We start from the raw sequence: 13682 nt of genomic DNA, 5'->3' as shown, positions 1-13682 counted from the left end.
CAGTGTGTATAATTTATGCTGCAGTTATGAACTGTCACTTTGATACTTCCATGCGGACTGCAAGTGGAATAGAAATAGAGGTGGAATGAAATAGTTGAGAAGTGGACTGTCATTTTTATTTCATGAAGACTTAAGTGGAAGAGAACTGGTTTAATAGTGGACTACTATTTAAGGAGGAATATCCACTATATCCATTTTGTTTATTTATTCCTACTAAAGTGGAATACAATTGTCTCCCAAATTGATTAGAATCTAATGTTTGACATGTACACTTATTTTGACATCAAGTTGATCCCAAAAAGTGAAAGCCATTCATTTTAGATCTTGGAAAATATCGAATGTAAAATACAAATCAAAAGTGGACGAAACAAAAGACAAACATCTTACATTTTAGTCTTTCAGAATTTACCATTGCATTCATCAGATTAAAAGTTGAATTAAAATAGGATTGATCACGCACACACTAAAAGTGAATCAAAAAGTAGACATTGTTAAAGCTAATTGTGTTTAATTTAATTTTCTCATATTTTCTGGCATGACGCAAAGTAAAATTCAGCTGAAGTGGACTAGAAATTGACCACAATTGGATTGTTAGTGAACTAAAAATGGCTAGAAACGGATCAAGCTTTTGGGGTGAGCTAGCTGGGTAAGTGACACACTTTGCCGTGGCGCGGACTTCCAATCTACACCCCAGACCTCGATCTAGCGGCCGGAGGGCATCTCCGTCATGGGCGGCCCCGGTGCGTGATGGGAACTTTGTGGGTCACTGAAGGACTTTTTCAATGTCAATATGTTGCCCATTTCACACAGCATCAGATTGACACGCACCCCCATTTGTTAATCCACTACATTTGACAAATTCATGTGAGTAAGCCAATTTTAAAGAGCTTTTTCTTAGTCAATTTGGATTGCTTCTCACCGTGCACGATGCGTCCATCAAACGTCGACAAAATGGAAATGTTCCAATCCAACGCGGGAAGGATCAAATCTTCTATTCTTCATCTTCAGATTTCTCAGTGACCACCTGAGTTCCAGGCGCTCCTTGTTCTCCCGTTGCTTGTCAATTGACAATTACGGGTGTGTGTGTGTGTGTGTGTGTGTCTGTGTGTTTATGTTTGTGTGTGCGTGTCTTTTAAAGAGCGTATGAAATCTTCCTCCTCGCTATAAATGCGTCATGTGAGCAACTCATTCACTGCCACTGACCCATGTTACTGGAACAAACACTGCAACATTACAGGGGGTGTAATCAGACACAAGTGGATTATATACACACACACACACTGCTTTGAATGTTGTTGTTGTCTTAAAATGAAGTTGGCTGTCCTTTTTAAATGTATTTTCTGTATGTTGTATGCTACAATTTTTAAAGAGAATATCCCCATTGAAGAAATTCAAAAGCAAATAGTCACATTCAGTTTGATTTATTCCACATTCTATTTTGCTTTCACAAATGTTTAAATGTAGTTTTATTTTCTTTCAGGGAAGAGAGAGACTTTCATTTTTGCTGGAGTTTGGATGAAGTGGACAATGACTGGATTACAAGTGGAACAAATGTGCAAAAAGAGGAAGAATGGATCTTAAGTGGAACAAAAGTGCAATACATGTGCAGCACAGGTGAATCACAAATGGATCCTAAATGAAATCCAAGTGGATTTCAAATAAATTCAAGTTGGAGCAAAAGTGGAAGAATCGCAGGGAGTCATTGAGTCACAAGTGGAATAGAGATGAATGACAAGTGGAATACAAGTGTGGAAGATGTGGATCGTGACAGGACTATATGCTTGGATCAGAAGTGGAACAAAACTGCAATACATATGGAGCAGAGGCAACTACAAAACCATCACAAGTGGACCAAAAGTGGAATAAATGTAAATCAGAAGTGACAAGTGGAATAAAAAAAATTCAATCCATACAATCAATCGCAAGAAAGAGGGTCTTTTTGCGGGCCGGCTTCCAGGGGCCCTGTCGAGGCGGCAGCCATGATGGCGTCAAGGTGGCTTAAGGAGACGGCGCGCTGATTGGGCGCAGGCTCCGGCTCGGAGGCGGGGAGGTGCCCGTAAGGGCGCCCGTCTTGGTCGTACTGGTAGACGCGGATGATGCGACGCCGACGGGACGAAGACGGACCTCGCTCGTCATTCCCGTTACTCGCGTCATCCATTCCACCCTGGCTTTTTTCTTCCTGCGTCTTTCCATCTGCAGCTTCCCGCACTTCCTCCTCATCCTCACTTCCCCTCGCCTCGTCCACGCGCTCGCCAGCTTCCAGATCGGCGGCGCCGGCGCTATTTCCCATCTCCCGATCCACGCCCGCTTTTTGCCGGAAACTCCTCTGCGGTTTGGCGGGCGGACACGAGGGAGGCCACGGACACCCGTCGGCGAGGTCGGGTCGGCGCGCTGGCGACGACCTCTCGGCCTTTGCCCTCAGACATCTACAGGGTCAAAGGTCGGACGCTCATGCTAAGAACGCCAATCAACTCCGGGACTTTGTTCACCTGAGGATTTTGGGGCGGCTCAGTGCTCCGGCGGCGAACCCCGGCAGGAAAGCCAGCAGCGCCGCCGCCGCCACGGCTCCGGCGAAGAGCCGCTGGGAAACGGCTTCCCGTCGGTCCGCCTCCCCGCCGCCGTCACGTCTGCCGCGGTCCGTCCGCAGAAGGTACGGGAACACAGCCGAGCTGCCGTCGCGGCGCTGCCCCACGCAGTAGTACAAACCCTGATGCCAGACGCTCACGTTGCGGAGCGCCAGACTGCCGTCCCGCCGCACGTGGATCGGCGCCCGTCGCCCCGGGATGGCGCTCGACTCTAAGGGTCCGAAGGGGGTGTGCCAGGACGCCGCCGAGAGAGGTTCGCCGCCGCACCCGATGGTGACCTCCGCCCCTGAATGAACATCCACCGTGGCCACGTCGGGGCGGCCCGAGAACCCGGGATTGGTCGCGGCCGCCACCAACGCCGCCAGCGTGACGGAGCGAGCCAACATTTCAAAGTAAGTAGCCAAAGGCGTCCAAAATACAAGTGACAGCAAAAAAAAAAGGTAAAAATGGGAGGGCCTTTTCTTGGCAAGCTGTCAATCATTGAGCAAAATCATCCACTGTAACTTTTAAGAGACACTTTTTTAACCCTTCAACTACTTTGCTAGGTTTAAAGTAGGGACATTTATTGATTTTACTATATTGTGTGAGTTAAGGGATTTAGGAAAAAAAAATTGGTATTAAAAACACAAAAAAATATGAGACAATGAAGCATTTCTAAATCTAGTGATATGAAAGAAAGGATGGCTTCTGCTAGAATAGAGACAAATAATGTACTGATATTTTTTGGGGGTATTTATAAATATATATATGCATCTATACCACATAATATTTTCTATAAAAAAACAATAGCCTAGTTTTTGGGTCATTTTTTACCTTTAACGTGCACGTGTTTGTGTCTGGAAGTATAAAGTGCAACTTTTTCACATGACACGCAAGCTGTCTTGTCCGATGATGATGTTAAAGATTAATATTTTCACAAGAATTTCTTCAAACCGCGTCATGGCAGCCTTTGCTACCAACCAGTGGCCAACACATTAAATGCAAACCAAAAAAACGGACATTTCGAGACAAAACAAAAGTCATGTTTGTCACTTCCGATGAAGCTTTCAACTTAAAAGTGGCTTTTTCATTTTAGTAGAAGTGCTTTGCTTTGGTTTTGTTTTCATTTGGGACTTGGAGACATTTCCTGCTCTGAGTCACAAAAGAAAAAAAAAGAAAAGTTCCATTGTTTGAATCTGTTTTATAGTTTGTTAATACAATAGTTCCCTTTCTCCGCGGTCACGAGACCAAGTGAACGGCTCGCAAAAGTTCTATTTTGGCTCGACGTGACGTCCCCCAAAATGCAAACACGTGATTTTGGAACATCTGTCGAGCGAATGACGACCGCGTGAAGCCGCACCCTCTGGCCGCTGTCTTGTTTTTCATCCATTTTTTTTTACTCGGCAGAAGCGTCGGGATGGCGACGACGACGACAGCGTACGAGGGCCAATCCTTCGACGCCCTGCGGAAGCAATGCCGGCGAAACCGAGTCCTGTTTGAGGATCCGCTCTTCCCGGCCAGCGACCGGTCGCTCTTTTACCAGAGGGAAGGCATTGGCGGCGTTGTTTGGAAGAGGCCAAAGGTAACGCCCCCCGTGCGTTGTAACAAAAAACAGAAGGACAGATGTGTGTGTGGTGGGGGGGTTGTGTTTGCCAGTGTGTGTTCACCAGAGTTAGTGAATAGTACCGTATTTTCTGGACTATAAGTTGCACCAGCCAAAAAATGCAGAATTAAGAAGGAAAAAAAATTGGAGTTTAAGTGGCATTTTTGGGGGAAATGTATTTGATGAAATCCAACACCAAAAACATACATGTCATCTTGAAAGGCAATTTAAAATAAAAAATAAAATAGGGAACAACAGGCTGAATAAGTGTACACTATACAAAAGTTACATGACTGACATGCCTGGTAATGTCAGTAATGACGTAACATAGTATTTATCTTATTCAGATAGCTTTAGCATAAAGAACATGCTAACCAATGAAATCTTCATCCTCTGTGTTACTTTTAAACAACTTCCCCAACTCGGGAGGTCGATAATTTCACAAACGTTGGCCAAACTATGAAAAAAACTGCGACTTATAATCCGCAAAATACAGTAGTTGATGTTTTAATAACTGTGCGTCAATTTTTTTGGGTTTTGTGAGAATAATGGAGAGAGTGGAAAGTACTGCGTGTATATGAGAGCAAAAGTGTGCAAGAAAGAGGGGGTGCCTGAGTGTGTGTGTCAGTGTGTGTGTGTCAGTGTGTGTGTGTCAGTGTGTGTGTGCGTGTAAATATATTCAATTGAATGAGTGAGTCTGTAAGAAATTGAGCTTGAGATAGATACGTGAATGAATGTGGGCTTTTATGTGGGTAATGTGAGGGAGGGAGTGAGTGAATGTTTGAGTGAGTATACAGTCATGATTGAATGAGTGTAAGTAAGACTGCATAAAAGTGTTAATCTGAATGTATGTGAATTTGAATCGGTAAAAAAGTCAATAATCCATTTGAGTCAGTGAGTCCATCATTTTATCGGGACGTTACTGACCGATTGACTGATAATTGCTAAGAAAGTGACAGCGTACAAAGAAAAATGTTCATTTGAATGAGTTTTAAGAGTAAGTTGCCCCCCGAGACCCAGAGTGAGAGTGAGGTAGTGGGCGTGGGCGTCTTCATGTGAGTGAGTCAGTCGGAGGGAGATTGGATTAAGGGAGTGTGTGGTAGTTAGCGAGATAGTGTGTGAATGAAAGTCTTTCCAAGTTTACATGTGAATGAGCGCGTGCGTGTATTTGTCTATGTAAGAGATAGCGAGTGCTTGTGCGGTTCTTATCGGCCGTGTCATTTTGCAGCCGGCTGTCCATCTCCGCCGGCGTTGTGGCAATTTAATTGACGGGTGTTTCCTTTTTTGGGTGTCCACGGCCACCTGGGTGATCCTCGTTCTCTTTTCTTCCTCAGGAGTTGTGCCAAGAGCCCCGCCTTTTCGTGGACGGCCCCAGCGCCCACGATCTCCACCAAGGGCGCTTGGGGAACTGCTGGTTCGTGGCGGCCTGCTCCACCCTGGCCACGCGGGACACGCTTTGGCAGAAGGTCAGACATTGCCTTCAACTTTTTTATTTATTTGACATAAGTATTTATTCCATTGGACTTTTAAGTCAGGAAAAAAAACATCAAGTGTTAACAAATACGTCAAAATATTATACCGAGTGACCCGCCAATGCTCAAAAATATATAAATAAACATAAATTAAATAAATGGGGAGTGAGCAATTTCCCCCTAAATAATAGGACATGTAGCAATACCCCCAAATCAATAGGGAATGATTAAAAAATATAGAGGAAATGACCTAGAATGGCCTCAAAATCCACGGGAAGTGAGTCACTTCGCCACTTCCTCTCCAGAAATGGCCTTTTGCGATTCAAAATAAAATTCAGCATCAACAATTCCAATGCGTCTAAAAACATCAAAAAAATTCAATCGTTCATTTTCCGAGCTGCTTAATCTCTTCACAAGGGTCTCGTGGGGGTGCTAGAGCCTATTCCAACGAACACCAGGCGCTGGACACCTTGAATCGGTGGCCGGCCAATCACAGTGCACGAGGAGAGGAGACAAACGACCAATCACTCATAGCTAGAGATAATTTAGAGTCGTCAACCAGCTAGCCTAGCCTAGCATGCATGTTTTTGGCCTGTGGGAGGAAAGCAGAGTACCTGGAGAAATCCCACACGAGCCCCGGGAGAACATGCAAACTCCACATACAAAGTGAGGAGCCACCCGGGATTGAACCCTCGACCCCAGAACTGCGAGGCCAGGAATTCAGTCAATAATCCAAACGTGACACGATGAAAAGAGACTTTATTTCAAACGATCCACGTGATTCTAGTAGGATAGCCATATCTAGCATTTCTAGGATTGTCAACGTCGATAAAAAAATGAATTTGGCCAGGGACGGTGGCTCAGCGGGTCGCAAAAGCCAGCGAGCATCGCAGCCGGGAAGGCTCGGCGCCGTCCTTGAAGGCGAACAGGAAGTACATGACCCGCCGCACTTTGGCCAGTTCGGCGATGCGCTCGCCGAACTCTTGCACGTCGGCCTCCGGGCACTGCAGGTCGGGCAGATCGGGCCGCTCGGCGGCGCGCCAGAAGGTGCCCACGGGCTCCAGCAGCTGGCGCGTCATCAGGTGGGTCAGGTCGGGCGTCCAGTGCTGAGAGACGCCGGTGACGGTGACGCGGCCGCTCCCGCTCAGCGACACGTCCCAGCGCAGGAAGCTTAGTTGGCGTTGCCCAAAGTCCAGCCGGTAGACGGCCTCGTGGGGCAGCAGGAGGCGCTCGCCGTCCTGGCGTTTTTGGCCCGAGCGCTGCAGGGATGATGCGCGAAGGCGCATCTTCTGAGGGAGGGATGACCAAACGAACACAAACAATTCTTCAAAAATGGGGTCCCAAATAATCATAAATATGATCTCATTTATAGATAAACGCAAAAGCGTAAATTAGATTTTGAAAAAAAAAGCCTACGTTTTTATGTCGTATTTTTAGTTTTTAAGGCCATTTTTTTAAATTAGAATATAAAAAAGAAATTTCTATTAATAAAAAAAGGATAGTTTAAAAAAATGCTATTATGGAAAACAATAATATTAAGTTTTTGTCATTTCACTTCAATTTTCATCATTGATAGTTTTATTATATAAGCAAGGTTTTTAAACTTTACGTTTGTTGTGGTTGACATTCCAAATTTAACCTTAACTGAACGACTGCAACCTTTACAAGATGAATGTATATATTTTAAATTTTTCAATATAATTTTGATCACCATTGATGGTGATCCGCAACCAAATCAGGTTTCACTGCCATTGACGGCCATAGAAGTCCAATCCGATCGCTGCAAAAAGCAAATATTAAGTCAAATAAAAAAAAATCTCCTTTTTATTTACCGATATTTTTGATTAAATTAGCATGAGAAACAGATATTTGATTTTATAACTAATGTCTATTTTTTCAAATTAAAAAATGCAGAAAAACTAAACATTCAGTCTTTTATACTGTTTTTGTAATTAATGTTATTTACTTGTACTTTTGAACAATATATGTAAAGGGAAACAAACTTTTGATCAGGAAAATGACTTTGAATTTTAGTGTCGTTAACGCCCCATTTCACCCGCAAATGACTGCAAACTTAATGATGTAAAAATAAAAAAGACATCATTTTATTTTTAATATTTATTTCCAATCACCGCCACCGAAATCGAAGAACATTTCACTGTAATTGACGTGGACAGACGTCCAATCCGGTTCGACTGGGAGAGGTTGGCAGCCAATGAGTTAAAAATAAAATTAATAATAATAATAATATCAAAGCTCACCTCCGTCAATGCCACGTCTTCCTTAAATTCCAACAGCGTCTCTGTCTGATCCATTTCTGGCAAATGTTGGTCGACACTTTGCTCCCGTATCCGTCGCCCTCTCTCCTCTCCCCTTTGGCTCCGCCCACGCCGGCAACGATTTCCCGCCGGCGCCCGCGGGGGACGTCGCATTGATTGACCTTGGCGACGGCGCAAAGGACGGGACATCCATGTGTTTGTCGTGCCGTGTAACTTAGCAAAAGTGCGTGCGCCGTTGCCGGGCAACGGGTGGCGCCGCTGACGTACAGCTGGGAGTCACCTGACGCGTTAGCTCAACGGAACATTCCCTTTTTTTTCTTCTTCTTCTTATGATATCACTGTCAAATCTGTTTTTGCGCTGTCAAATGACTTGTGGAATTGTCTTCTCTTGGGACTTTTGCCTGGGGATTCTTCTTGGTTAATCAACGGCAAAAATCAAAAATAGCTTATCAAATTAGGAAGCGGGGGAGTTAAATCTACATGAGCTGGGAGGGTTGGCAGTGATTGGTCAGGTTTCAGTGACGTCCATGCTGTTTTGGAAAAATGGCAGCCAATGAGTTAAATAGTTTGGATAAAAATCCTGATATTTTTGGTAACATCAAATTTTAGAAACATCAAAACAACTACAGTCGTACTTCTACTTACAAAATTAATTGGTTCCAAGATTTTTTTCATAACTTGAAAATTTCGTAAGTACTTTATATGTAAATTCTCTAATTTGTTCCACGTTGCTCACATGACTAGCAACTAAACCCTTTAAAATTGGTCAAAGTGTCCCAATTTTGTATGAAAGATGTGAGGAAACACAAAAATTATAAGGAAATTATTTATTAATGTCTTAAAATAAATAAAGCATATGAAAATGTGCCTTGCGCCTCTGAAATATCTCCCTCCTCGGCCGTTATAGATGTAATACCCGTGTTTGTCCGCCAGATGGCAACAAGAACCCGTTCTACTAGGACCAAAAGCCGTCCACTTTGTAGTAATTTTAGACTTTTATGTGTGCCCTCTTGTGTGTGTGTGAAAATATGCGCCATGTTGCAATTGTACAGTTTTTAATCGCTTAACAAGGGGAATTCAAAATAAAATAATGGATAAGGAAATGCATTTACTTTTTGGGCGGGTTTCGTAACCTGGATTTTTTTTCGTATCTTGAGTCACTCATTTGAATATAAAAAAATGTGTAACCTGAAACTTTAGCACCGAGAGGCATTTGTAAGTAGAGGTATGACTGTAGCACATTGTTTTGACAAAAATCTTGCTTTGGCGCCTTCTTGTGGATTTTTTTTTGGCAAGGCAGTGAGCACCTTTTGGCAAAGCAACTAAGTTGCCAAAGCTTCATTTTCCTTCAAGTGGGTTTTCTGTCCTTTTCCAAGCGAGACCTCAATCAGACTTCGTCCACAGGTCATTCCCGACTGGCAAGACCAGGAGTGGAAGAAGGAGCGGCCCGATTTGTACGCCGGCATCTTCCACTTCCGCTTCTGGCGCTTCGGCCAGTGGAGCGACGTGGTGATCGACGACCGTCTGCCCACCGTGGACGGCAACCTGGTCTACTGCCGTTCTGACGATCCCAACGAGTTCTGGAGCGCCCTGGTGGAGAAGGCCTACGCCAAGTACGCTTCCCCCGCCATATTTTTTGTTTTGTTTTTCTTCTCAAGCGGCGCTCTCTTCTCTTTCCAGGACTTTCGGTTGCTACGAGGCGCTGGACGGCGGCAACACGGCCGACGCGCTGGTGGACTTCACGGGCGGCGTCTCGGAAAGCGTCGGCTTGAAGGACGGCGGAGTCCAGGATGAGACGGAGAAGCGAGCCCAGCTCTTCTCGCGACTGCTCAAGGTTCACAAAAGGGGAGGGCTCGTCAGCGCCTCCGTTGAGGTAAGCGTCCGATTTGAAATTGACTTTATGACGGTAAACTGATTACTGCATTTTTCCCACAATTAAATGCGTTTCCTTACCGTATTGGCCCGAATATAAGACAGTGTTTTTTGCATTGAAATAAGTGTTGATCGTCTTACATACGAGGTCGAGACATTATACCCATACCCATTCACAACGTTAGATATCTTTAACACTTTGATAGTTAATCTAGTATATTGCAATTTTGTGGTTTGATCGCAGTAGATTGGTTAAATTACATAAAAAAACAAGCCATTCGTTTACAAATGTGATTGCACTTTAGTTTATATATTTAAATGTTAATTTCATTAAGATGTGATAGACTGTTTTTACATGATTTGGTTGAGGCAAAATACCTTTTTTTCTCCAATATATTTAGTGTTCAAATCATTTTTTTCAGGTATAAAAAAAATAATTTGGGGTTCAAAAAGGTCTTCTTTCAAACCTGAGTCTTGAAAATGAGGGGGTCGTCTTATATTCGGGCCAATACAATATTCACACTGAAACAAAATTGCCACATTTTCCGCACTATAGGGCGCAACTTAAAGTGGTTGTATGAAATTCCCTTTAACGGAGCTCTGTCTCGTGGAATCGTGTTAAATTCTGGTAGTGCAGATTTTATTTCTTTCTCAGAAATCTTGTGAAATTTGGTTAATGCAGCTTCGATCTATTTTAGGTTCTAATTTTTGTGTGCATTGTTTTCTGACATTTTTTTGACGTCCCCTAGGCGAGCGGCGCAGCCGAAATGGAGTCTCACCTACCCAGCGGCCTGGTCAAAGGTCACGCCTACGCCGTGACGGACGTGCGACAAGTGCGCCTGGGTCACGGCTTGCTGGCCTTCTTCCAGTCCAACAAACTGGAAATGATCCGGCTTCGCAACCCGTGGGGCAGCAGCGAATGGAACGGGCCCTGGAGCGACGGGTAACGAAGCGGCACAAAAAACACAAAATTGATGAAATGATGTTTTCAAAAGCTGTCTTTAAAGGCACATTTTTTTTGTACAATAGTTCAGCAGAGTGGGAAAAGATCAGCCAGCGCGAGCGCCAGAATATTGGCATGGTGGTGCAGAACGACGGCGAGTTTTGGTGAGATTCGCCAACTGACAGTAACCTGGTCTTCAGCCACAAATGTCGGCTTTTTGTCCCAGGATGACGTTCGACGACTTCCTGTCCAACTTCACGCACTTGGTGGTGTGCCGCCTGATCAACACGTCCTACCTGAGCTTGCACAAGACCTGGGAGGAAGTCACCTTGCGCGGCTCCTGGCGCCGCCACGATCACCCGCCGGCCAACCGAGCCGGCGGCTGCGCCAACAACCAGGGGACTTTCCTCCAGAACCCGCAGGTGAGCCAGCCCTTCGTTCGCGCCGGCCATTTTCCCAATTTTAACGCCGTGGCGAACGCGTTGCAGTTCTCGTTCGACGTGACCAAAGCCCAGGATGAAGCGCTGGTGTCTCTGCAGCAGAGGGACCGCAGAGCTTCTCTGGGACGAGGACAAGGACGGGAAGACAATCTGGCCATCGGTTTTGGAATATACAAGGTCAGGTGGATGTTTACTGGCTGGGACATTTTATTTTTGGCTACTATCACGTCAAACTGGGCGGTTATCAATTGATTGGTATGCTAACATTAATAACTCCTAACTTGATAACCAATTGAGGGACGATTAAGTGAAACTGCTATTTGGATATTTGATTAATCCGCTGTTCAAATCATGTTTGGCAAGGTTCTTAATCTAATAATTCTTTTTCATTTTAAAAAAAAATACATATATTTACTCATTTTATTTAATTAAAAAAATGACAAAAAGGAGAAAGATTAATATTTCCATGTTTAAATTTCCATTTTATTTTAATTGACTTTTTTCCAGTAAAAATCCAAAAGGGACGAATATTTTTTTGGTTGATTAAGAAAAGTAAAAAAAAAAAGGAATATTTTTTAAATTTTCCCGCTTTTTAAATTGATATTTTTAATTTAAAAAAAAAAAAGAAAAACTCGCAGTGTTCTTCAGTTATGTTTTTACTAAATAATAAAATCTGTAAGTATTCCCATTTTTAAATGTTTAGAATAAAATCATTAACTTTAAAAATAGTTGTATTGAATTATTTTTATAGCAGGGCTTAGTCTGCCTGACAAAGATAAGTGTCATTAAAAATGGATAAATATTCCATATAATTTCTCCAATGGAAATCAGAAAACATGAAATCAGAAATGTTACTGATTTATTTCTTTTTAGCAAGAAACTGATGCACATAAGTGAATTTTGCGACCCACGCCAATGGCTGTCATGCATTTTTGTCTCCCGTCCAACAGGTGGAGGTAAACAGGAAGTACCGCATGCACGCCCCCCAGGTCAACGTGGCCAGTAGCCCCTACAGCAATGCCAGGTCAGTTCAAAAATGGGTGACTTTTTTTTGTTCGCCCAATGATCCCTGCAAACTCCTGATTTTTATTTGGACTTGAACCCGCTTATTTGTCATATTTTGGCTAGCCAGCTTTTAGTTTAAAATGGGAAAACGTGCCATTGTTCCCATAGATCTGCGTTCCTGCGCTTAGACCTAAAAGAGGGCCGCTACGTCATCGTGCCGACCACTTTCGAACCCGAACGCGAGGGAGACTTTCTGCTCCGCATCTTCACGGACGTGCCGTCGCACGGCAGGTACCAAAAACGCCTTAAAAGTGGTTTTCGCGTGATTAGATTTGCAGCCAAATCATTTGTTTTGCTGCAGGGAACTGACCCAGGATCAGCCTCCACGTACGTGCTGGAGCGCTTTGTGTGGTTTCCCGTCGCTGGTCACTCAAGTGCACGTCCTCGAAGGCGACGAACTCGTAGGTACGTTGGCAAAAATGATGATTTTTTTTCACTTGCACGGCTTGACGTTTTCGTGCGCAGCTGCCGACACGTACGTGAGCGTCCGCTGCGAAGGCTGCTCCGTCCGTTCGCCGGCCCGCCAAAAAGGTTCCACCTTGGACGTCAAGGCCATCTTTTACAGGAAGGACGCCGGCCGGCCGCTCGTCGTCAAGGTGGGCGGGTTTCGCCGGAACGTCCTCGCCAAACGCCCCGTTGACTGACGTTTTTTTTTTCCTCGTAAGGTGTACCGGCGCGAGAAGATGTGCGACTCCCTCCTGGGCGAGCTGACGCTTTCCACCCGGTCCGGCGTGGTCAACGAGACGCTGCGCCTGATGGCCCCGGGCGGTCGCCGCCATTCCACCGCTACGCTCGGCGTGGTCGCGGTAACTAGCGGCGAGCTCACTCGATTCTGAGACGCTAGCGGCTAGCTAGACTTTGAACTTTGGTTGCCGTTGACAACGGCGGACAATGAGTTAACGAGCACTTTTGCAGAGGACTCGTTTGGATTTTTCACTTTTAATATTACATTGCATTTTTTAAGACTTTCAGTATTTTAACACTTTTTTATGGAAAAATATTTCATTTGGATTTTTCACTTAATGTTACATTTCAGTTTTTGAAGAATTTCAGTATTTTAAAACTTTCTTTTTAGGGAAAAATATTTCATTTGGATTTTTCACTTTTAATATTACATTTCATTTTTTGAAGAATTTCAGTATTTTAAAACTTTCTTTTTAGGGAAAAATATTTCATTTGGATTTTTCACTTTTAATATCACATTTCATTTTTTGAAGAATTTCAGTATTTTAGAACTTTCTTTTTATGGAAAAATATTTCATTTGGACTTTTCACTTAATATTACATTTCATTTTTTGAAGAATTTCAGTATTTTAAAACTTTCTTTTTATGGACAAATATTTCATTTGGATTTTTCACTTTTAATATTACATTTCTTTTTTTGAAGAATTTCAGTATTTTAAAACTTTCTTTTTATGGAAAAATATTTCATTTGTATTCACTT

At 43.7% G+C, this 13682-nt stretch overlaps 3 protein-coding genes across 4 annotated transcripts in view; 1 reads left to right on the top strand and 2 right to left on the bottom strand.

Moving 5' to 3' along the window:
- LOC144084032 (calpain-5-like) overlaps positions 1 to 13682 on the top strand; it is a 29412-nt gene that overhangs the window by 15159 nt on the left and 571 nt on the right. For both annotated transcript variants that reach the window (XM_077612281.1, XM_077612282.1), the window contains exons 3-16: positions 1481 to 2977; positions 3972 to 4146; positions 5502 to 5633; positions 9323 to 9531; positions 9599 to 9791; positions 10540 to 10733; positions 10820 to 10897; positions 10960 to 11155; positions 11222 to 11350; positions 12124 to 12197; positions 12347 to 12469; positions 12540 to 12643; positions 12704 to 12834; positions 12904 to 13044. In XM_077612281.1, the coding sequence (XP_077468407.1) occupies positions 3982 to 4146; positions 5502 to 5633; positions 9323 to 9531; positions 9599 to 9791; positions 10540 to 10733; positions 10820 to 10897; positions 10960 to 11155; positions 11222 to 11350; positions 12124 to 12197; positions 12347 to 12469; positions 12540 to 12643; positions 12704 to 12834; positions 12904 to 13044 (1869 nt within the window). In that variant the 5' untranslated portion in view covers positions 1481 to 2977; positions 3972 to 3981. The remainder of the gene's footprint in view (positions 1 to 1480; positions 2978 to 3971; positions 4147 to 5501; positions 5634 to 9322; positions 9532 to 9598; positions 9792 to 10539; positions 10734 to 10819; positions 10898 to 10959; positions 11156 to 11221; positions 11351 to 12123; positions 12198 to 12346; positions 12470 to 12539; positions 12644 to 12703; positions 12835 to 12903; positions 13045 to 13682) is intronic.
- On the bottom strand, positions 1406 to 2971 carry LOC144083627 (uncharacterized). The gene is made up of 2 exons (XM_077611611.1): positions 2490 to 2971; positions 1406 to 2426 (listed from the first exon to the last, which is right to left on the bottom strand). The coding sequence occupies exons 1-2, from the start codon at positions 2969 to 2971 to the stop codon at positions 1916 to 1918; spliced, it is 993 nt and encodes a 330-aa protein (XP_077467737.1). The 3' UTR covers positions 1406 to 1915.
- ompa (olfactory marker protein a) lies at positions 6490 to 8128 on the bottom strand. The gene is made up of 2 exons (XM_077612292.1): positions 7901 to 8128; positions 6490 to 6928 (listed from the first exon to the last, which is right to left on the bottom strand). The coding sequence occupies exons 1-2, from the start codon at positions 8105 to 8107 to the stop codon at positions 6500 to 6502; spliced, it is 636 nt and encodes a 211-aa protein (XP_077468418.1). The 5' UTR covers positions 8108 to 8128; the 3' UTR covers positions 6490 to 6499.

The sequence above is a fragment of the Stigmatopora argus genome, chromosome 10 (assembly GCF_051989625.1).
Source record: "Stigmatopora argus isolate UIUO_Sarg chromosome 10, RoL_Sarg_1.0, whole genome shotgun sequence".
NCBI lineage: Eukaryota > Metazoa > Chordata > Actinopteri > Syngnathiformes > Syngnathidae > Stigmatopora > Stigmatopora argus.
The sequence above is the reverse complement of the archived record's forward strand: the minus strand, read 5'-3'. Positions and strand labels throughout refer to the sequence as shown.